Source organism: Podarcis pityusensis, assembly GCF_964106645.2.
Source record: "Podarcis pityusensis genome assembly, chromosome: 10".
Taxonomy (NCBI): Eukaryota; Metazoa; Chordata; class Lepidosauria; order Squamata; family Lacertidae; genus Podarcis; species Podarcis pityusensis.
The window spans coordinates 28,614,135-28,636,376 of NC_138035.1; the positions used below are offsets into that span (position 1 = coordinate 28,614,135).

Here is a 22,242-nt window from a genome sequence, read left to right on the forward strand (position 1 = left end):
TCTGCAGCTATGCAACCTATGATCAGAGTTTTCTTCCTTCTTTCTAAGAGAAGCAGTCTGAGCCAACATTTGGGAGTTAAGCAATCTTGAAGCTGGAAATTCTCTAGGCTGGCACTGAAATGTCCATTACCAGACGTCATGATGTGTGACATTCATTGCTAGATGGGTGGAAATTTTATTGATGTAGAGACTCTTGCAGCCTCCAGCAAAAAAGGTAGAGAACAGAAGTCACTGGCAGCACCCTAAAAGCTTGCTAACAGCTCCAACAGTGTTGATGGGATTGCAGGGTAGCAGCTACCTGCCACACAGCTCACATTACCAAATGCCAATCCTCAACACAGCACATACCTGATCCTTGTACTGCTCAGCATTACGCCTCTCATCCTCCACTTGCAGGACAACATCCTTCAGCCTCTTCTCAGTACGTCGCACCTGCTTGCTGGCAGCCTGGCGCTCCCTGTAAAGAAAGTACCACATCAGATTGATGGAAGAATTCAGAAGTAGCCCAAGCTTCCATGTTTGGAGACATTCCTAGATCCCATGCAAAGGAGATAACTTGCAGAAGGAAAGTGGTAAGAGTGAGCAACTCGCAATTTCCTATGACGAAAGAATAATGCTAACGTACTGTGCTGCTGGCACCAAAGCTTTCAAGGCCAAGATGGAGTATTTTGAGAGCACCAGCAGCCAGGACTAAGTTAAACAGAAAATGGGTCACTAAGCAGGTATCGTATGGGCATGGTCTGCAGTCTGAGCCAAGTGCCTGTCAAAGTCAGGAAAGCTCTTGGGTTACATGGGACTAATTTGTGCCAATTGCATTTCAGGTTAAAATGAATTCGTATGACACAACCTTCCACAAGCAGTAACTGTAGAGACAGAAGATGCATTGTAGCTGATTATGCACTTCAGTGGCTGTTTGGCTGTTTTACCTTTTATTCAGAAGGTTATGATGCCTCTACAGAAGGATTTAAGTGTGCAAGATTTACTAGGCACTCTAGAGAAGATTGAGCAATCACAGGCACCATTGATAATGCATGTGTGATCCTTGAAAGTACTTGCTAAGAACTGCATGTGACCTGGCCTTATAAAGAAACAGAGGTCAAGAAATACTTCAGTTCAGGTTTCTTCACCCAAGTTAATGACAATATTTCACAGATTTTTTTTATGACTGCACCCATATATTAAGATGCAGGATGAATGCATGACAGATCACAAGCACCTACTTTGTCTCAGCATCCAGCTGTTCTTCCAGTTGTGCTATCTTTGCTTCCAGCGCAGTAATAGAAGACTTGTATTTTGACTTCACAGCACTCTCCATTTCCTGAAGCTTGGCCTTAAGTTCCTTGTTCTGACGCTCAAACTGCTGGCGAGCATTTTCATTCTTCTGGGCATTACTACGCTCTGCATTCAGGTCTGTGTTTATCTGGTCAATCTGGGGAAGATAATAAGAAATTGGTTAAAGTCATGGCTAGTTTCTGAATACAGTCTCCTCCTGAAGTTTTCATATCTAATCTCTGCCTCGCTTTCCATCTTCTATTTGTTTTCTTTGCTCTATAATCTTGGCATTCAAAATGTAATTGTGTAGACAAGGCTTGTTCTCAACCTTAATAACTTCACAATGTCTAGTTTTTAGAAATAATATTACATTCATTAATCTACCTTTCCTTTTAACAAGCAGGCATATTTCATTCTTGTAAGCAGCCTACACCAAGTAGTCAATGCTCACCTTCTGGTATAATAGGAATAGGCAGCAAATTTCTTGGTCAGGAGTGGGGAAACTGGCTCATGGACCTAATTAGGCATGACATCCATGCTCACATGACACCTCTGACATAACATATGACATTTAATAATAATAATAATAATAATAATACAACATCTGGGCAGCTTCTAACACACATAAAAATAATAAAAATCAAACATTAATAGTAACAATCTGATACAATATTAAAAAGTCACAATAACTTTAAAATAAACAACAAAGGCTGATAAAGGTGTGGCTGCCATCACTTTTTGCAGGTGGTTTGCAATGGCTTGCAATGGGCTTAAAAGGAGAATGCCTTCCAAGTTGCCACATGATGGCATAATGTTGTCAGGTGATCGGCAGTGGTGTGGGCCTGCCCACTTGTCAAGGTGTGTCTGCAGGCGGGGGGGGGGGGAGATCCAACCCACTAGCTGGATCAAATTCCCCAACCTGTCAATGTAAAGCATCAGCTGAGTTGAAAGGAATAGCATCACACTATGATTCAATATACTGTGCTTCTCTATGTGCTTCTTCACTCACCATCCTATTGGCTTATCAAACCTGGTACTATCTGTCCTGACTCTCACTGACTTTCCAAGACCACAGGATTGGGGTTAGTCTAAACTGATATTCAAGGTCCTTACCAGATATTAAATATAGGACTACATAAATGTAAAGCACGTGCTCTCATCAAAGAGGTTTGTCTGGGATTTGAACCCAGTATCTTTCACCCCCAAAGTGGGAATAATGCTCCAAAAGCATCAAGGCTCTGATAACACGCTGCAGCACAAATGAAAGTGATACACAGTAATTTGGATGAATTATGGCTGGGAATCCACCAGCTGAAGCCCTCCGCCTCACGGTGCCTTTAAGCATGTACCTGAAGATTTGCTTTCTTAAGGCGGTCATTCACCAACTCTGTATTGCTCTGCTCTTCTTCTAGTTCTTCCTCCAGCTGAGCTATTCGAGCCTCCAAGCGTCGCTTTTCCTCCAAGGCCAGAGCTCTGAGAAGAAAACACACAATGGGATAATTAACATAGTGCCCTTTCGTGAAGGATGCTCAGTAGTAATGACCATAGAAATATGCAACATTTGTAAGCCATTCTCAGCACACCACTTAAGACAATAAGACATTACAGGGCACCCTTTCCACGAGCCAACTCCCACAACATTCCTTGTCCCTGAAGGGAAAAAGTGCCATTACTCACCCTTTGCCACTACTATTGGCAATCTCATCAGCCAGCTCATCCCGCTCTTGTTGAGCCTGGCGCTTGGCACGCTCGGCAGCTGCAAGTTCCTGAAATCAGAACAAGATGTACATGGACTAAGGGTCAAAAACAACTTATTGCCAAATAGGAGATGTTATATTACATGAAGCACATGAGAAGTATCTGGAAGCCAGTTATAACCTACGAGCCAGCAGAATGCTCATCAAGAACAGGAAGCTTCGCCTCACTCAGAGTCAGAATGACATTGTGAATCTGGGGCACAGCACTCTTGAGTGTCATAATAAATGGCTAGTGATCCATCAAGGTAGTTTGTGATGCTACAAAGTGCATCGAATGAGGGTTGATATTGTTTAAATAGTCAGTGTATCAAACTGCTGAAATTATGCTTGAGAGAATGAACTGGAAATTGGGAGGAGGGGGAAGGAGACTATTAAACTGGCCCGAAACCAAGAAAAAGTAGTCTGTTAAGTGCATGAAGGAAATACCTGAAATACACCCCTAGCTGCAAATCCAGCAGCTGATCTGATCCACATTAACCAAAACAATAATTGTGGAAGGTTTTGGATATGCAGTGAAGGTATTGATTTCCAGGGGCTCACCCACTCCCTTTTCTCTGAAGTCAACCTCTTCCCTCCCATACCCAAAGGCCTGCTTTGGGCAGAAACTCAGTTGTGTATTAGCATTTTCTGGATTTAGATTACCTCCTGCATTTGAATCATCTCTGCTTCCATGCTCTTCAATTTCTTTTCGTTCTCTTTTGCTTGTACCAAAATTTCTTCTCTAGAGGCACGTGTGTCATCCAGCTCCCGCATGTAGTCCTTCATTTGGGCCTAAAAACCAAACATACCAAATCAGCCCACTTGGTCAAGTAAAGTCTATTCCAACCTTTTGTGGATCTCTAAGGCACGGGTCAGCAAACTTTTTCAGCAGGGGGCCAGTCCACTGTCCCTCAGATCTTGTGGGGGGCCAGACTATATTTTGAAAAAAAATAATGAACGAATTCCTATGCCCCACAAATAACCCAGAGGTGCCTTTTAAATAAAAGCACACATTCTACTCATGTAAAAACACCAGGCAGGCCCCACAAATAACCCAGAGACGCATTTTAAATAAAAGGACACATTCTACTCATGTAAAAACATGCTGATTCCCGGACCGTCCTCAGGCCAGATTTAGAATGCGATTGGGCTGGATCTGGCCCCCGGGCCTTAGTTTGCCTAGCCATGCTCTAAGGTCTTAGGCAAATATTATTTCCCGGCCTGGCTACCCAAGATTCTATTTAGCCAGGGATTGAACCTGGGACACAAAACACCCTGTCTACCAATGATATACCCAAAAGAAAACTTATTTTGTAAGAAATGATAAAATCCCAATTGAAGATGTAAGCAACTATCTTCATAAGTCTTCTTGATCAAAAAAGCAGCAACTGGCAACTAAGTGATAAATCTGTTCTGTTACCACAGTAATTGATTCACTTTCCCCATCTCATCTCACTGTAAGGAGAAGCCAGTCAGTAACAATGGAATGTAGACCCTCACCTGCAACTTCCTGAGTTGTTTGATGGCTTCCTCGCGATTCTTGTTGGCAGAGTCTATGTGGGCCTCCAGATCTTTTAGATCCATTTCCAGTTTCTTTCTGGCAGCCACAGCAATGGAGCGCTGTTTCCGTTCATCTTCCAGCTCCGCTTCCATCTCTCGCACCTGAAAGTGGGGTCAAAGCACCGGCAGTTTAGCCATGAACAGGCCTCTTCCCTCCTCCCTGAAGCAAATGAAGCCGGAAGGGGTTGTAAGCCTGCTGTGCTTTCTGGAATGTTACCTGTCTTGTAAGCTGCTTTCTCTTTTCTTCATTCTGCTCATCACGGGCCTGGAGATCCCGATCAAACTGTGCCTTCATGGCTTGCTGGTTCACTTCCAGGCGCAGCTTGGCATCTTCTGTGGCCTGTAGCTCATCCTCCAGCTCTTCCAGCTGAGTCTTCATCTCCTCCACCTGCTGCTCCAGAGCTCGTTTGGACTTCTCCAACTCATGGACCTACAGCACACACATAAAATCAGTTTCTCCCAGACTGACACAGCCCTGCTTTTGCTGCCTGGTACATTTATAGGTTTTAAGAAAATGAACAAAAATTGACATGTCTAGTGACCTACAATATTTCTGTGCGCATAAAGGCATAGTTACTGCTATATCCTAATATGCCTCTCGCTTGGTCCTTTCCCCTTCTGTCCCCACCTCTTTGTCTTTTGTTTTAAAAACAATTTATTTAATAAATCAATAGAAGTATTTAAGTATTTAAAAATGGTAGTGAATCATTTTTAAAAATGACCAGAATGTGGGGGATAAAGGCAAACAGTTACTTTATTGCCAACTTTCCACCCATCTTTGACAATCCCAAGTCCCTTTTGCTAAGGGTTATTATCAGACTCTGAACTGTGCAGAATTCTGCCTCTTTATCTCCGCTCACTTGAATATGCACATATCCAAGCTTTGTTTCCTAACACCCTTTGGTGAGTAGGCCGAAGGGGTTTATGATAAAGCAGCTAGGCAATATTGCACAAAATACTGGCACAGTTCCACTGAAATCTGACAACAACTTTATCCTTCTAGAAATGAAGATGCATTGAGTAACTTAGAAATGCAAGATACTAAAGCTTTTCAAAGCCTGTATGATCTCCCTGTGCAAAAAGGCTTTATTAGTTTATGTGCTTTCATACTGGGTAATAATTCGGCACTTTGTGCATAATGAACTGAAAAAGTCAATGGTGACATTGTTGCTTTCCTAGGCATTACAAAAGATTGCATGCTGCTAGCACCCAACTCATTAGCTTTCATGTCTTATTGCAAGTGAAAAATAAGCCACTTTTAGCAAGCCCTCTTCTTGCCTAGGACATGTCTTAGCCAACATCCTTATTACCCCAGCCTGCTGTACAGGAATGCAATCAACTTACACTCTTGCCAACATCATCCTTTGAACTCATCAGATCCTCCATCTCTGTCCGGAACTGCTTATTGAGTCGCTCTAGCTCTGCTTTCTGTTCAATTGCTTCCTCAAGTGCTCTGGCCAAGGAAAGAGCTTTCGTTTCCTTCTCACGAGCTTCTGCCTCAGCACGATCCCGCTCTTCAGCATATTTTGCAGAGATGGTTTTCTCTTCTGCCAAAAGCTGGAAAAAGGGAAATCAATGGCACTGTGAGATTTCCAAAGGAAAGGTTTGCTATCCCCACTTGTTCCATCTGTAATGGCTTGACTACCAAGGATAGGTCACCTGGGTACCAAACTTAGCCACCAATTCTAGATATGTGCCAGGATTAAAGCCAAATGCACTTGTCGGCTTCCACTTAAAAACCAGCTAAAACAGACAGATATTATTCGGGACTATTACCAGTTAAAAGTCAAATTCAGGAACTAGAGTGAGGAGAGTTGATATTTGCTTACAACTGTTCACAATTGCCCTTCATCTATGGGACAAAAAATGTGCATCTAAAATATGACACTTTTCTTTCTCCTTTTCACCAGAATCTATCCTAGTGAAGGAGAAGGACATTGTTGAAAGTTATAACTAAGTGTACCTGATCAAACTTCTTCTGTTTTTTCTCCAGGTTGGAGACTATCTGCCGCTGATGATCCAAATCTACAGAAATATCATCCAGCTCCTGCTGAAGCCTGGTCTTTGTCTTTTCCAGCTTGTCATAGGCAGCTGCCTTTTCCTCATAACGTTGGGTCATGGCCTCCAAATCTTTCAGAAGCTTCTTCTTTGCTTCTTCCACTGACTCCAGACAAACCACACTGTCATCCATTTTCTTCTTCATTTCTGCAATCTATGTGACAGAAGCAAGCGGGTGGGGAAAAGGAATAATTAATTTTTTAAGGAAGCAAAGAAAAGATGTGGGGATTGAACACCATTTTGCAACTTACAAGTAACAGTGGGTCACTAAAAAGAAACCTATAATTTTTTTTGAAGGTATGAACTATCTTTAGGGAGAGTGTTCCACGGTGAGACTTGCCAAAGCAAAAGCATCATCACTTGCTGACTAAGATGCAACAGTGGGATGTGACCACTGAATTCCAGGAATATTTCCCAGGGTTAGACTATTTCTAGGACAGCTCTATCAGACATCAGAAAGACAGTTCCTATTTAATTAGACAAAACAACTTTCAAAAGAGCTTGTTTTGGCTACCAAATTCATATTTCCCATGCAGAATCCAGCATGCCATTCAAAGGGCATACTACTGCCTTGTAAGCTACATTTGGACATTCTTTCCTCATGTCTTCTAGAGTACCTGAAGCTGAAGGACAGAAATCTGTTTTTCCAAGTTCTTCTTTGCCTCCTCCTCTTCCTCTAGTTGCTCTTTGAAGCTGTTCTTCTCATCTTCCATCTGTTTCAGCTTAGTACTGAGGCTCAGCTTCTGACGAGTTTCCTCCTGAAGTAACTCCTGCAAGAGCCACCACAACAAACATTTGGTCTCTTATGATGAAAAGTCCAGTAAAATTTTCCAAATATATATCACATCTGAAGCAGAGAGAACCTTAAGCAATGGCTCAATACCACTGAGCAAGCTGATTTGTCCCCAGAAATCAGTTGGAGTGACCCACAAAATGTAGTTTAGTAGACTAGTGGAGATACCCCCCAAAAGTTATGTGGCCCTTGGGATGAATTGCCAGTGGAAGCCCACATTCCAGTAGCCGCACAAGGCATTTGGAGGGGAGGAGCATGACAGACAAGCTGTTATAAGGAGATTATGAACACTGGTATATCTAAATTGCTCTAGACTTTGATCTGTGTTGCAACTATAGTTACAAAAAGAAGCTAAAGTTAACTACTCTTAATATAAAGTATTGCCAAACTCCTCAGAGATTATAGCTTATATGCAGAAACCTGCACCACCACTACTCTGAATCTGACAAGCATGGTTAACCCTAAAATCTGTTCCTGAGCTTGGAACGGTGAAGAGGGGATCATGACTGCAGTTCTCCTGTGCGTCTGATGTTCTCAGAACATGTCAAAATGTAGCCTGATTGCAAGTACAATTCCCTGCTCCAAGTTTAGAAGGAGGGTTGGGGCTCATCCAGTTGCACTGTGCTTCCAAAACATGGACCTTGAGGGACCACAGGCCTCCTCCCAAGCCTGACCTTGTTCAGAGCAATTCTATAGGTCAATGTGACAGATATATCCCCATTAGGGAAGGAAGAAGATTCTGGTGGTCACATATTTTGGTTCCAAATATCAACCACTATTTGTGGGGACCTCATCCGCTGTTCTGCAGTCTGTATTTTTCTGTCAGTCTAAGATCTGTCATGATTAATCAGGTTTATATATTAGGTTTGCATTTTGGAGTAAAGATAAAGGAAAAGGTACCCCGACCATTAGATCCAGTCGCGGACAACTCGGGTTGCGCGCTCATCTCGTTCTATAGGCCAAGGGAGCTGGTGTTTGTCTGCAGACAGCTTCCAAATCATGTGGCCAGCATGAATAAGCTGCTTCTGGTGAACCAGAGCAGCGCACAGAAACGCTGTTTACCTTCCCACTGGAGCGGTACCTATTTATCTACTTGCACTTTGACATGCTTTCGAACTGCTAGGTGGGCAGGAGCTGGGACCGTCACGGGGATTTGAACCGCCAACCTTCTGATTGGCAAGCCCTAGGCTCTGTGGTTTAGACCACAGCGCCAACTGCATCCCTGCCGCATTTTGGTGTAGCTAATTGATTTTTCACCTATTTCTGTAGCACTTGAAAGCCTCACCTGTGTGTCCTGTAGCTGAGACTCCAGCGTAGAGAAATCTTTGGCCAGTTTAATTGACTTGCTGTCAGATTGATTCAGAAGACCAGTGACATTGTCCAACTCAACCTGAAAAATTAGAAGAAAAGTCGAACCAATCCCATTAATAAAGAGTTTCCATTTACTATCAATTTTCCCCTCTGTTGAGCAGGAGAGAAACTGCAGCATCATCATAAATCACTCCATACTAGTTAAGGCTAAACAACAGGGGTTTTAGGCACCTGATGCCCACCAGAACTACCACCCACCACTTCAGCTATCGGCTTATTGTCCCCTAGTTGGTGTAAAGTTAATCAAGGAGTAGTGGACTAATTCACATTATCTCCAAACGAGCTTTTTGTTTAATGCAAGTTACTGGGGCTGAAAAGTAACAACATAAATACGGATCATGTTAGAACAGCTAAGAGTCAAAACTTCAGGAGGAGTAAAGCAGCACTGCAGCCCCAACCCAATTCTCCCCACTTCTCCCTCTAAATTCTGTGCTAAAAACCAGAACACAATGAATAGGAGGGCAAAGGGAACCAACACAGGAAGCTCACCTGCAATTTGTTAACTCTCTCAGCTAGCTCAGTTCGTACTCTCTCCCCCTCTGTGAATTTCACTTGTAGCTCTTGAAGTTGAGTTTCACCCCTCTTCCTCTTGTGCTCAGAGTCTCCTTTGGCTTGAAGAAGAACTTTCACCTCGTTAGACAGCTCAGCACGTTCACTCTCTAGTGCCTGCTTTGCCTTTTCAAGGTTCACTTTCACCTGAAGGAGACGGCAACAGAAAGCTTTACTGTGGTCTTTGCAGAAAATTGGATTTCACTAACAAATTCATAGCCCGTTATTCCAAACTGTGGTCCTGATGCAAAAGACAGATTTGCAATTTGGGCTCGGCATCCCAAACACTATTTGAACAATAAATCTGCAGGTTTCCATAGCTGTACAGGTGATGCTATGAATTAAAGCTTCATCCTCACTTAGGCAGGATGTTCATGGCAATAAAGGAAACTAAAAAGATTCTAGGTAGTTAATACTAATGTTTTCATGAAAATTGGTGGTAAGCAAGAATATGCACAATTCAGCAACATTGTTTTCTCAAATTACAGGTGACTAGCAACTTATGCACATTTAATTTGAGTGCTTTCAGCTTTACACACTTGGGAAAATGGAAAAATCTCTGGGCAGCTCCCAACAAAAAATAGTAAAAGCACAATACGTTGCACACTAAAAACTTTTCAACATCTCACACACCCGTTTAGTCTGCTCCAACTGCTCTGCCAGTTCTTCCACAGCCTGGGCGTGTTTCTGCCTCATCTCCTGAATCTGTGCCTCATGGGTCTTTGCCTCATCATCCAGAGTCTTCTTTAGAATAGTCACTTCTTGTTCACGTTTTGACCTTTTAAAAAGCCAGATATATTTCTATTAGATAGTAGTTGAGAATGCAGTGCAATACGTGCTCCAAGGGTGCAGTTGGAAGCTTGGCACTTATTTGTGGAGCTACTAAAGTACAAATTGAAAGGAACAACATGGCATAGGAAGAATAAGTTTTGGAACAAGTTCCACTGGAAGTGTAAAGCCTGCTGAACCCACTATTCCCCTCTATATTTTGAAGAGGTGGAATTGGTCTGAGCAGTATCAAACAACAAATGTTGCAATTACCTGAGTTCCTGCTGTGCTGCAGTTGAGTCCAGTGTGTCCTCTAGTTCTGTCTTGAGAGCCTCAAGCTCCTCACCAAGATCCCGCTTCTGTTTCTCTGCTTTGTTCCTGGCAGCCCGCTCAGACTCCAGGTCTTCCTGCAACTCTGTTATCTGAGACTCCAGTTCACGGATCTTCTTCAGAGCCATGTTCTTCTGAGCAGCCTCCTCTTCCACCCTACACAAGACAGAGACATACTACACCAATGATTTCTGCTTCAATGACCATAAACAGCCATCTTATCTACAGGAACATTACTAACGCTGCGATTCTACACACTTAAGTTGCAAGTAAGTCCCAGCAAATGCAGAAACAGGTTAGGTAGGGATGCACTGCAAAAGAAGTTAGTGTTGAATGCTAACCTGACAACACACCAATGCTCTGGCCTTGTTATACCCATAGTTGGCTTGTACTAGAAATGCTTCGTTTCAACCTCCAACACAAAATAGAAGGTCAATAGTAAGTTGGAGAGGTTGAAGTGGGAGACTACAGCTTAATTTATGGCACAGAACTTCTATGGTCCACAGCACAAGCCAACTATTTACTTTATTGCTGCCTCCTGATCTTATCCAGCCACGTAGACCAGTAATTTCTGCAACAGATCCCATTTAAAAATGAATTTCCTACCAACACAACATTTACAGTTGCATGAAACAGGATTACCAGCTAGAAGTCTTAGACACTTAAACTGAGGCCATTCGTTCTAAAACGATCTCAGGATTCTAGCTAAAAGAACACAAAGGAAAATTTATTGATTTTCCTATTTCCAGTTAGACATTTAATTCCGTGACCAAGGCCTTACCTAGCTAAAGCTGCTTGCAGCTCTTCCTCTTTTTTTGCCAGCTGCATTTTGAGCTCTGCTATTTGAGCCTGAAGTTCAGCTATTTGGTCATGAAGATCTGTAGAGTCTCCCTCTAGCTTCCTACGGGTCTTCTCCAACTCTTGCCGCTGCTTTTCTTCTCGGCGCAACCGTTCTGATTGAGAGAATAGAGCTGGGTCAATGGTTCATCTTGGCTCTTATAGCCCTAAGCAATACTTCATGCGAAGAGTCAGAGTGCCAGAACCTGCATCCAAACATGTCAACAATTATGGGCCACAGTAACAGCTCCCAGTTCAGGTACCCATGTCAAAGAGTGAGTTTGACGGTATTGCCCTTCAAACTCCTCAGTGTTCATTCAATCCCCCCCATAAGACTGTCCAGTTAAGGCAGACAGTACTATTTCCAGCTGTGGAAAACCACCACAGGCATTTTGAGCACAATGCTGAAAATGCCCTCAGTCTTTTTTTTTTTTTTTAAAGTCAAATTAAGCAACGACATTTATGCCAGCTTTATTAGCAATGCCACAAAGTTATCTTTTAAAGTCAGTAGTAGAAGCAGCACAAACCCCAGTATTCCGGTATCACCGAATACACAAGAGCAGAAATATTCCCACAGCAGGAGGCGAAATGGAACCAGCTGCTCTTCTCCATTGGTCTGTTTTAGAGGTTTGTTTTTGTTCAAACTAAAGCTAAGCTGGCAGTGTGTAACCTTCAGCCATCCATACACTGAATGGTTCTATTAAACTGATCAATACCTGTCCTACAAACCCAGTGGTATTAACACATTAAAAGCCAACATGGTCAGAAATGTACAACACGCTGTGCAGAGAGAGATGCTGATGGGGGAAAAGCTGATTAAAGCCACACACTTAGGCCCTTCCCTACCTTCCAGCTCTGTAATCATAGTCTCGTGCTTGTTCTTGAGTTTAGCTAAACTCTTTGACTTCTCCTCTTCCTCAGTTAAGTTACTGGTGAATTCTGCAATCCTTTCTTCCAGTAATTTCTTTTCCTGGGGGAAACAAGGTATGAGTTGTATTGAAGAAACTGTTGAGAATACCTGCAGCCAGTTGAGAATACCTTAACATCCCTTTGCAATGCTTTTGATTTTTCATTAGAAAGCAAATACCCTGGAAGTGTCACAAGGGTTGAAGATCACCCAAACACAATGGAATAGCTACCAATACTACTCAGGCTCCACATTTTATTAAAAGACAGCAGTGTTTAGTTTTGATGCAAACAGCCTAATGTTCTCTCAGAAGCAAGTGGGCATTTGATAGCCCAATTCTCACTCAGCACTGGAGTGCTGCAATGTAGTTTGTGTTCTATTTAGGCATTCAGTACTCATGAGCCTGGGGTAGTGTTGAAGGAGCAGGGCTAGTCTTGGCCATTCCCACTGACTCCTCCATGTGTGTGGTACCTACTGTAATGAAGGCTTGAACAGAGATACAGCTTGTTTGGATCAGGAATCTTGTACTGCTCTAATAGCCACAAGAATGAACTTTTAAGAGAGCTCAACTGTTTGGCCCACCTACTTCCCCAGGAAGATTACTAGATACCTCTTGACTATATGATAAAGATTTATATGCTGCTCATGGTGTCTCTGCTTCCCCAGGTCTCTCCTCTCCCCCCCCCCCCAACAGGGCATGGGACAGAAAGCACGTACATACATATTTGCTGGGTAAAATAAATGAGTCTTGAAAAGCACTTAGAAATGAAGTATTATGTTGGAAGAGTGATGCTTTCCCCTACTTCCTCTATGTACTTTTCACAGGACAATATGTAACCATCCTCACCACCTCATTACCAAGGGTCGAGTGAAAGCAGGGTAGCAAGAGGTTTCATGGACACCAAAGGAAGACCTCAAGGGTGCCATATGGTGAGGCCATACTAGTGTAATAAGCAGATTCTAGTTTTTAAAATTTGTTTTGTTCAAAAATAGATCTGGGTTTGCCATGATCACCCCTTTTCTAATTTCTTTCCTTCCCGCTCGTGAATGGAGGAAAAAGATCATAACCCTTAGCATTATAGCCACACCAATGTTAAGGTTAATTTCACTCCAGCAAACCAAGAGAAAACATTACTTAAGGTAGGTATGAAAAGAAAACTAAAGAGTGCAAATTGGGCCATTTTCAAAGATTAGATAACTATGCCCTGGTTGGGGGAAGAGGCAACTCCTTATATGCTCTCTTAGTTTTAAAGGAATTGTGAGTACTTTTCAACCATTAATGTTGATCCATTTTTTTCTACTAAGTAGTTCTGCCTTGCTTTTTCAACCAAGGTACAGTTATTCAGACATTATTCTATGTATTCCTGGGCTCATGCAAAATGCAGCAAAAAATCTGATTAATTTGCAAAGGGTTGGTGTGTGGGTGGTCCTGCTGTTCAGCACAGGGGCTGAATTAAAATAGTACTTTGACTCTTCCAGTCCTTTGACAGGGTTCTTCTAGAACAGACTTGCTAAAATTAAAAAATCCTTTTACTGGAACCAGTACAACAATATGTTATTTTCTATCCAAATTAGAACATTCCAATTTGGACACAGCTATGATTTCCTAATAGCTTGCTCACGAAAACTCGGCTGCAACTCTAGATGAAGCTGGGAGTGCCAGGGGTGAGGGGAAATCCCAGGTTGCATGAACTCTTTCAGAAAAGTGATATGAAGATGGTATCTGTCCAGTAGGCCAATGAAATTGCACGTGGATAGAATATCAGCTCCTTCATGCAAAGTATATCTTTAGTAATCTCTGTCAGGTGGCACCAACATGCCAAAGAAAGCCAATAACAAGAGCACCTCAGTTCTCATGGATGCTGTCTATATTTCCTTCCTCCTATCATCCCACTACATGGGAGCTCTGTTTCTGCTTTACCTTGGCCAGTTTGCAGTTCTGATCTTCAAAAACTATCAGATCTTCCTCCAGCTTCTTCAATTTTGCTTCAGTGGTCACTTTCTCCAGCTGTAACTTTTGTCTGGCACTTTCCTCTTCCTCCAATTGCTCTTCAAGTTCCTGTACAAGGAACAAGAGAATATATGCATTTATTAGCTAGATAAACATTGGACCGCTTACCATACTTTTAAAATGGTCACGAGGCCATACATTGGTCTATGCATATCAACAGCTAGTCATGAGATGAGCAAGCAAACATGGTCCCAGGGTTTACCTGAAGCAGCATCATTTTCTACACTTCCTACTGAGACGCCACTATGTACCAAAGACTGTAACAGCTGCTGAGTGTTAAATTATAGCCCATTACCTGAATGTTCTGCTGCATTTTCTTTTTCTCAGTTTGCAGATGCTGGCACCGCTCCTCCTCTTCCTCCACTCTTGCCTCCAAGTCATGACAGATCTCCTCTAGCTCCTGTTTCTTTGTTTGCAGGCGAGCTCTGATCTCTTCAGCCTCAGCACAGAGTTCAATTTCTGCTTGCAACTGCTCTTGCAGCTGCATCTTTTCTGACATGAGCTGCACAAAACAAACACATCTCTTAAGTCAATCTGAGGCTTCTGTTATCAGCTATTTTTTAAAAACCTGCTGGATTTTATTCACACAATGGTGCATTGAAAAAGAAGTGGAAGTCTGCAGGATATTACACTACACTACATTTTGAATTAAAAGCTTTATACAATTCCTTCTCTATCAGACATGAAGTTCAGATTCAAACCTGATTACACCTTTGTACATTGTTAGCAGGATGGCCCAGAGGGTCCAAGGCCCATTTTGTGTGCCAGGGCCTGTATTTCCTGCCCCCTTCCACCCCGTTCTTTAAACTTATTAAAAAATAATAACAACTTTGCTTACAGCACAATGCTGGCGAGACCTTAAGCCACCCACTATTATAATTTGTCCAGAGGCAGCTATACATATAAATTAGCATATATGCATTCTGCCATGGGCCTGTGCCCAAGCTCTTTAGCTTGTGCCCCCAATGTGCAGTGTGCTTCAAAGAACCATTCACTTACAAAACACTATTCAAGATCAGCTATGATGACATGACTTTCAAGCACATATGTGTAACAAAGGAGCTGATCGGCCACTTTTATGAAGGACAACCATCTATTCACCTGTGACTGGAGATTTTCCATTTCAGACACTCTGTTTTCTGCAGCCAGCTGCCTTTCCTTGACTTTGACCAACTCTTCTTCTTTGGCCAGCATCTCCTCCTCCTGCCTGCTCACTTGCAGCAAAGGCTTCACCTGCAGGGAATCAATTGGAGCACAAGTTACCCACGCTTATCAGCCAGCTGCAGAACACTTGCTTTGTCTTGCACAGAGTTTCAGAGCCCTGGTGTCCCTCCTAATGGCCAACAAAGTCCATTGGAAGGAGGGCCGATCCTAAGTATGCAACACAGGACATGGAACCGGAGACAGTGCCTTTAAGGGAGAGGATGACATGCTTTTGTTTGGCTCTGAAGCCTAACTTCCTATCACTGAATCCTTCCTCCGATTAGTACCTTTGTAAACAGCCTCCACCATTGCCAGTTGCGAAGCTTCAAGTAGGCAGCACAATTCCTCTGGAGTACCTTCATTGCAGTTAGTTGCTGCTGGCGCTTGGCAAAAGCCCTGTAATGGGAAGAGGTGGGGAAAGCAGAGGGTCAGATGAAAGCTAGATACCTTACTTACAAAGCCACATTAAAATATTTCATTTGCTTTCCCCACTATATCATGCCTTTCCCATTCAAACGTTATGTTTGCTTTCTTTTGTTTGTCTTTTACCACTATTTGTGTGAACATTTTTTTTTTGGGGGGGGGAGACGACTCAATCACCAGTCACTCCGTATTTCCCATTTCAATCTAGTTCTATCCTACTGGGTTCATACCACATAGCACTTTTCCATAATATAATTTTGATGCTTTATTCTTGTATTTGTACAAATTGTGATGCAAGTTCCAGAGCCTATTCATTCTTAAGAGTGTGGTAACATTTTACTTTGATTCAAATGTAAGCTTTACAGTAAAGAGGGAACTTCAGAAAGCTCAGCATCCTGGAATTTAGATATTCCATCTTGTGTGTACCTTGGAAGTAATCTCTCAAGCTTTCCTGAATTGTTAGAAAATCATAAGCCAAGGCCAAACAGTGTTTTTTCAAAGTTATCTAGAATTCAGAATGCCAGTAATTTATTGCCAACTGGATGCAGATGTTAGCTAACAAGAAAGATTATACATTACTTTCAACGTACTTTCTAGCCAAGTAGCCTCTACAACACGCTTGGAACCCAATAATGACATCTGTGATTTTCAGATCTCTTTCTTCTTCAAGGTGGGCAAGGACACCTGCTCGGAAAAACACTTTGCTCTGTCCAATTCGGTAAAGGTTTGGATCCAGCTCCAAGGCTTTGATCTAAATGGCAATGAGAAGAAAATATTTATTCTTGATTAATGAAGCGAATGCATTGGGGTGTATTTCTTCACACATATACTGTTCCATGGTGACTTAATGCCACTGAAGAAAATAAAAGAGACCTGAGCTTTCCTGCTAATCCAAGGCTGTAATCCTAATTCCTACTACCAGGGAGTAATGCCCATGTAATTCAACAGGACTTGCTCCTGACAGGACATGGTTATGATTGCACTTTAAGTGCATCTTTAAAATGCATGTGGTTTAGGAGCTGCTGTCACCAGTGATTGTTGAAGAGCATGCCCTGAAACATACTCCTTCTCATGAATGAAAAACCCATCAGGAGGTAATGTGGAATTCAGATGCATGCCAGTTCCATCTTGAAATTGCAACAACTTAAGAACACTGCTCCACAGTAATGATTCATTAGTGATAAGCCAAGGTCCAGCAGGTCATCAATAGAAGCACACTTTTCATAAGAACACTAAATATGAATTATTGAAACGTCTACCTAATGGATTGTATATTGCTCCCCTAATCCCTTCTTACGTTATCAGCAACAGGAGAAGAGGACTTACCATCAGAACACAGGCTTGCTTTCCATCCATGAACCCTTTGGGAATGGCATTTGGAGTCAGGATCTCATATCTAAAAGGGAAGATGGTACCATTATATCACTAGCTCATATTTGTATGAGTATTTGGCTAATTTTTTTATGAAGTACATGTAAACTCAATGTAACAACCACTATTGTCAAGAAGGGTACCCAGTCAAGTCTCAACACACTTAGCAGGAATGCAACTGAAGATCTCTTTGGGGTATTACTGATAACACAGATAAAGAGAGTTGTGAAAGTGGTCCTGGAAGCAAGACCCTGGCCTGCTAACACCATATAACTACTGAGTGGGCCTCTGACACTACTTGAGGCTGACCAGGGGCTTTAAAGGGCCGCCTATGAAGAATAGACTGCTAACTGGCAAGACAATTTTCTTTACAAACTACATGCAGAGACCTCTGACAATCTACGAGCACTTCACACAATGCATTCAATACCATGCAGATTAAAGCCAATGCCTCAGTTTTACCTTTGTCTGAACTCCTGGAAGACAACTCTGTTGGGAAAGCCTTGCCTGCAGATACGGATTCCCTCCAGTACTCCATTGCAACGAAGCTGATCCAGAACTAGATGTGGATCCAGTTTTCCAGCCTGTGAAGAAAAGACAGGTTCTTATTATAGGACATGAGTGCAGATACTTGTGGATCCCCTGGTGGTAGTCAACAGGAGCATTTCTAGCAGCTTATATTGCACCCCTCCAAGAGAAGTCCTAGTCTCAATCATGCTTCAACATCCCTGCCTTGCAGGCCTTTTCCCATCTGGCCTGGGAGGTTGGGTCCCTGAATAACTCCAGCTACAAAAGCTGAGGCGACTTAACAGACGCTTGGGCTGGGGTGTTGTTGATTTGGCGGTGGGTTGTTGCTGATGGGTTTTTGTAGATTTTAGATCTTGAGGTTTGTGTGGAAATTGTTTAGTTTGGTTGTGTATTTTCGAAATCTTATTTATTCATTACGATTACTTTCGTTATGTTGCGGCTATTTTTTCCCCATGTTGCAAGTTGTCTTGTCCTATTGTGCAAGCAGAAGGCTACACATGCAGTGTTGGATTCCAGGCTGTATGTTTCGTTTATTGTAAGCCAGCCAGTGAACAACAAACACTGTTCCTGTATTTTTTTATGGGGAGGGGGGATGTTCATTTCTCAACCCCTACTCCCACTGCAAGTCACTAAGGATGTTCTTTAAAATGGAAAGTTGGGGCATAATTAAATACTTCACTATTTTAGTACTAAGTAAATGCCATTATTTCTCATTAGGTTTGCAAAGATCTTTCCAAGTGCAATGAAAAGGTGCCTTGTAATAGTCATATAGTGAGTAAACACAGCATATCTCGCAAAGGATTAACAACAAGAAAAATTCCAAGACAAGTTAAAGCAGCCACATACAAAGGTAGGGATACAGCTGCTTTTTTCCTCATTATCCCCTACCCCTGAAGTCAATAATACAGGCAAGAGTGGCAATCTATATTAATCTTCAAGTCACTTCTGATATGTGAATATAGTACAATGCTTCTTTTTATATGCATTACCTTCTTCTCATGGTTGGGGATGATGCAACGGACAAAGTTGGGGTTGGTGTTCCTCAGGGTAGCCATCAGCTTGGCCAGTTGCTCCTTGTACAGCTGTCCTACTGTTCGGAACATGCCCTTCCTGGTCTTAAAGGCCCCAGGCAATGCTGTGTCTGACATGCCAGCCACCTGATCCAGCCCAACTATGCGATCAACTAGAGGAAAGACACCAGATTGTTAATATTTTCCCCTAAACAGCTTTGGTGAGAGAATGCCTAACATATCTGGATACAACAAGGATAAAAGGAGTTTGCAGGATCCATTTGCTTCACTCCTCTACAGATGTGGAGGACCAATTCATCATTTGTATTGGGCAAAAACAAGGAGGGAAGAAAGCAGCCGACTATTAAAACTAAGATCCATCTCATGCCTGAGAGATTTTAAACTGCAATTTTATGCCAAGGTCTAGAAGTAAAGTAGAACTGGCATAATGGGTTTGATTTAGACAAAATATTCTCTCTCATGCTTGATGTAACCAAAAAGGAAAATCACTTCTCACAAAGCTAGCCCCTACAGACTCAACATTTTCCAATGAGTAGTAATGGAATTATGTAAGACAAAGTTATAGCAGTCAACAGTCAAACCAAGACTGCACTTGGGAATTTTTTACAGGGTTCCTGCTGTAAAATTTAAAATATTTGATCAGACCTGGTGTAGAGAATCTAAAAATCCATTTTCTAATACCAGACAACATCTGTAAGCTAAATATATTAACAAGATTCATTTCTCCTTCTCACTCTGATAAGGAGTCTGTCCCTGGTATATCCCATGGGTCATAAATGATAGAATTTATGAAATCACTGCCCAGTGTGCCATGTTATAATGTGTGTGTGTTTTAGCTGGAACAACTTGTCTCACTGGACACAAGGAGGCAGTTTAGTATTAGCATGTCACAGCAACTGTCCCTCAGTGCTAAAAGCAACTAAGCCTTTTGTTCAATTCTTTTATTTACCAGTTCGCCATGTGCCATAAAAGAAATAAATTATGTAAGATGATTAAACCCCTCTCTTAATATTACAACAATGGACAAAAAATAGTTCAACCAAAATTAGTCATTCTAATCATCAGAATGAGCCTAATGGGATAGATCAGGTTTTTAAAAAATGCAATCCACCAAACCACTGAATTGTGCACTCAAGCCAGCCACTGCTTCACATAGCTCAATGAGCATGTGGCTGTCAAAAGCTCTTTCTCCCCTAAAAAAAATAAGAAAAGACTCAAAGGAAGACCTTTAATACGTCAAAAAAGAGGACTGCATTAGAGACTGAAAGACAAGATCATTGCTAAGGGATAATGTACTTGTGCTTAAAATTATGATGCCTCAACCCCCTCAAAAAAACCAACAACAGTAGAGTCAAGACTGATGTAGAAACAAGTTGTGTTACTGAATGGAATCTTAAGAAAAGTATTCATAAAGTTGACTGGCAACTTCTCTTAAAGTTGATGGCTAAACATCAGCAATCTGCACAGAGGCAGCAAAATATGTAATTTCTCTGAACAGAAACTTCATCCAGGGTGATTAGCGGCATCCTTTGGATCAGTAACATTAATAGTTCTAACTTTAGCCACTGGAGAACCTAATTACTGCTCCTCATACACAAAAATATTCAGATTAGAGCCACATATGGTCATCACTCCATATGGCACCACTAGCAATAAAATAATTTATACAGTAATTTTAGATAGTTATTTGTATGAATCACTAAAGCAGTACCATCCATGTATTTTGTGTTGCTGTGCCTGTGTGATCATACCTTGTTAACAAGATCAGTTATTTTCCAAGCCCAAGAGGGTCTACTAGCAAAAAAGCAGAGGGACTGAATGAGACAGACAAGCAGGAATGGCAAAGGGGCAGATAAGATTTATTGGAAGCATTTCTTGCATGGCTCTAGAAGGAATCACACACGACACGACACCCGGGGTTTCTCAGTCACCTGGTTCTAGATGAAGAATAGGAAAGTGTTGATAGAAATAGGCTCTCTGAACGTTCTGCATCTCTGCAACAGAGACGTCAAAGAAAAACCCAAGAAAAGAGATAGTAACAGTGAGAGTCAAAGCAGATAATCCAGAGTGCAAGATACCTAATGGCACTGGAATAAGCAAAGAAATCCTTAGAGGCAATGTTTGGTTTCATCTCATTGCATCCCATATTTGGATGCGGTAGAGTACAAGGAACATCGGTTTGAATGTTATTCTGGAATGCTGCCTGCCCCTGACAGTTTGACCCTTTTCCAATCTCTCCTCAGTTCAGCAACAGGAGGAGGATAGTATTCAGAATAAAGCATACACAAGTTTTGGATCACACTGATCACTGACATTTTAAGGGAGTAGAAAGCCCCTATATATAAAGTGCTTGAAGATATTGGATAAGCACTCTAAGAAAAATATGCAAGAAATCTGGTTACATACCATCTTTCCACAGTTCAGAAACAAATTTATCAGAGGACTGGTGTAGCAGAGTAGCAATGTTGTCATTAAGGGGATCCATGTTCTTCATCAGCCACTCATCAGCTTTGTAGTCAACCTAGAGAAGAAATTAATTCATTAATATTAGCTACAAGAGATTAACCTTGCCTCAGTATTGAGGAAAAAGAGGCAAAACTATGATTGCCACACTCTTGAAATGGAACATGATTCTAGAAATACTGTACTAAGTGGTGAAGCTTAATTATAGTTTATTGTATGATTTAACTCAGAGTAGATCACATAAGTCAATGGGCTTCAAGTCATGACAAACTTAAGTTACTGATCTCAGTGGGTCTATTCCAGCTATGACTTAGTTGGATACCACCAATGTGAATTATCCAGAGCACCTCAGAAGTGCTAGTCAACAAGTGCTTAATCTGCCACTGTAAGGAGAAGAACGGAAAGGCTGGATCCGCAACAGTTCATGTGCCTTGCCATTAAATGGAAAGCTGTAGACCTTTATGGGAGCACACTGCTTCCTTTCCCAATGTGGAACTTGATCACTACATAGCTTTCACTAGCCTAAAACAAACCCTCAAATCAGCAGGACCTAAATTGTCCACAGTTCAGTAGCACCCCTTTGCTTTTCTTTCTACTACAAATACAAGGGCTTACCTTGCCAGCATAGTGCATAATGCAGAAATCAGCTTTGTCTTTTAGCTGCTTTGGCTTCTGAAACTTGGGATGAGTGCCTTGCTCCTGCACCACCTTTTCCACAAAGCTTTTATCAGTAGCTTTGGGGAACCAGCATTCTTCATCCAGTAGGGCCAAGATGCCAGGAGGTCCAGCCTGTGTTAAAAAAAGAAAGCAGGTGGAAATCAGCACTGCTATAAAGATTCATGGTTTTGAACAAAGAAAGCGCACAAAATGAAATCTATCAATTGCTCTTAGCAAAGCAGCTTTCCAGATTGGCCATAAGCAGTCTCTAAACTATCCCATTTCTTGCTCCTTTTATATGCCACTTTTGAATTCTACATTTAAATGAGTTTTTGCCAGTTTATTCAAATTAAATTTATTATCTTTTAATTGTA

The 22,242-nt window shown here is 41.9% G+C and overlaps 2 protein-coding genes across 13 annotated transcripts in view; one reads left to right on the forward strand and one right to left on the reverse strand.

The window, feature by feature from the left end:
- The window catches only part of LOC308457706 (uncharacterized protein), a 40,896-nt gene that overhangs the window by 14,479 nt on the left and 4,175 nt on the right, over positions 1-22,242 (forward strand). For 8 of the 11 annotated variants that reach the window (XR_013977064.1, XR_013977065.1, XR_013977067.1 and 5 more), the window contains one exon: positions 822-1,214. Coding sequence is in view for 2 of the 11 variants with exons in the window: in XM_080971840.1 (XP_080827966.1) it covers positions 18,435-18,567; positions 18,944-19,095 (285 nt within the window). In the remaining 9 variants the exon portion in view is untranslated. Of the gene's footprint in view, positions 1-821; positions 1,215-18,434; positions 18,568-18,943; positions 21,146-22,242 lie in introns of those variants that run through there. The other 3 variants (XR_013977066.1, XM_080971841.1, XM_080971840.1) reach the window with 2 other exon arrangements.
- The window catches only part of MYH9 (myosin heavy chain 9), an 84,617-nt gene that overhangs the window by 1,844 nt on the left and 60,531 nt on the right, over positions 1-22,242 (reverse strand). For both annotated transcript variants that reach the window (XM_080971663.1, XM_080971662.1), the window contains exons 14-39: positions 21,827-22,000; positions 21,155-21,269; positions 18,707-18,900; positions 17,652-17,773; positions 17,145-17,214; positions 16,409-16,569; positions 15,683-15,791; positions 15,294-15,425; positions 14,488-14,694; positions 14,103-14,240; positions 12,121-12,244; positions 11,219-11,390; positions 10,381-10,593; positions 9,973-10,117; positions 9,280-9,486; positions 8,705-8,809; positions 7,244-7,396; positions 6,532-6,780; positions 5,913-6,125; positions 4,786-4,998; positions 4,509-4,670; positions 3,672-3,800; positions 2,950-3,038; positions 2,622-2,745; positions 1,221-1,429; positions 349-457 (exon numbers count right to left, since the gene is read on the reverse strand). In XM_080971663.1, the coding sequence (XP_080827789.1) occupies positions 349-457; positions 1,221-1,429; positions 2,622-2,745; positions 2,950-3,038; positions 3,672-3,800; positions 4,509-4,670; positions 4,786-4,998; positions 5,913-6,125; positions 6,532-6,780; positions 7,244-7,396; positions 8,705-8,809; positions 9,280-9,486; positions 9,973-10,117; positions 10,381-10,593; positions 11,219-11,390; positions 12,121-12,244; positions 14,103-14,240; positions 14,488-14,694; positions 15,294-15,425; positions 15,683-15,791; positions 16,409-16,569; positions 17,145-17,214; positions 17,652-17,773; positions 18,707-18,900; positions 21,155-21,269; positions 21,827-22,000 (4,038 nt within the window). The remainder of the gene's footprint in view (positions 1-348; positions 458-1,220; positions 1,430-2,621; positions 2,746-2,949; positions 3,039-3,671; positions 3,801-4,508; positions 4,671-4,785; positions 4,999-5,912; positions 6,126-6,531; positions 6,781-7,243; positions 7,397-8,704; positions 8,810-9,279; positions 9,487-9,972; positions 10,118-10,380; positions 10,594-11,218; positions 11,391-12,120; positions 12,245-14,102; positions 14,241-14,487; positions 14,695-15,293; positions 15,426-15,682; positions 15,792-16,408; positions 16,570-17,144; positions 17,215-17,651; positions 17,774-18,706; positions 18,901-21,154; positions 21,270-21,826; positions 22,001-22,242) is intronic.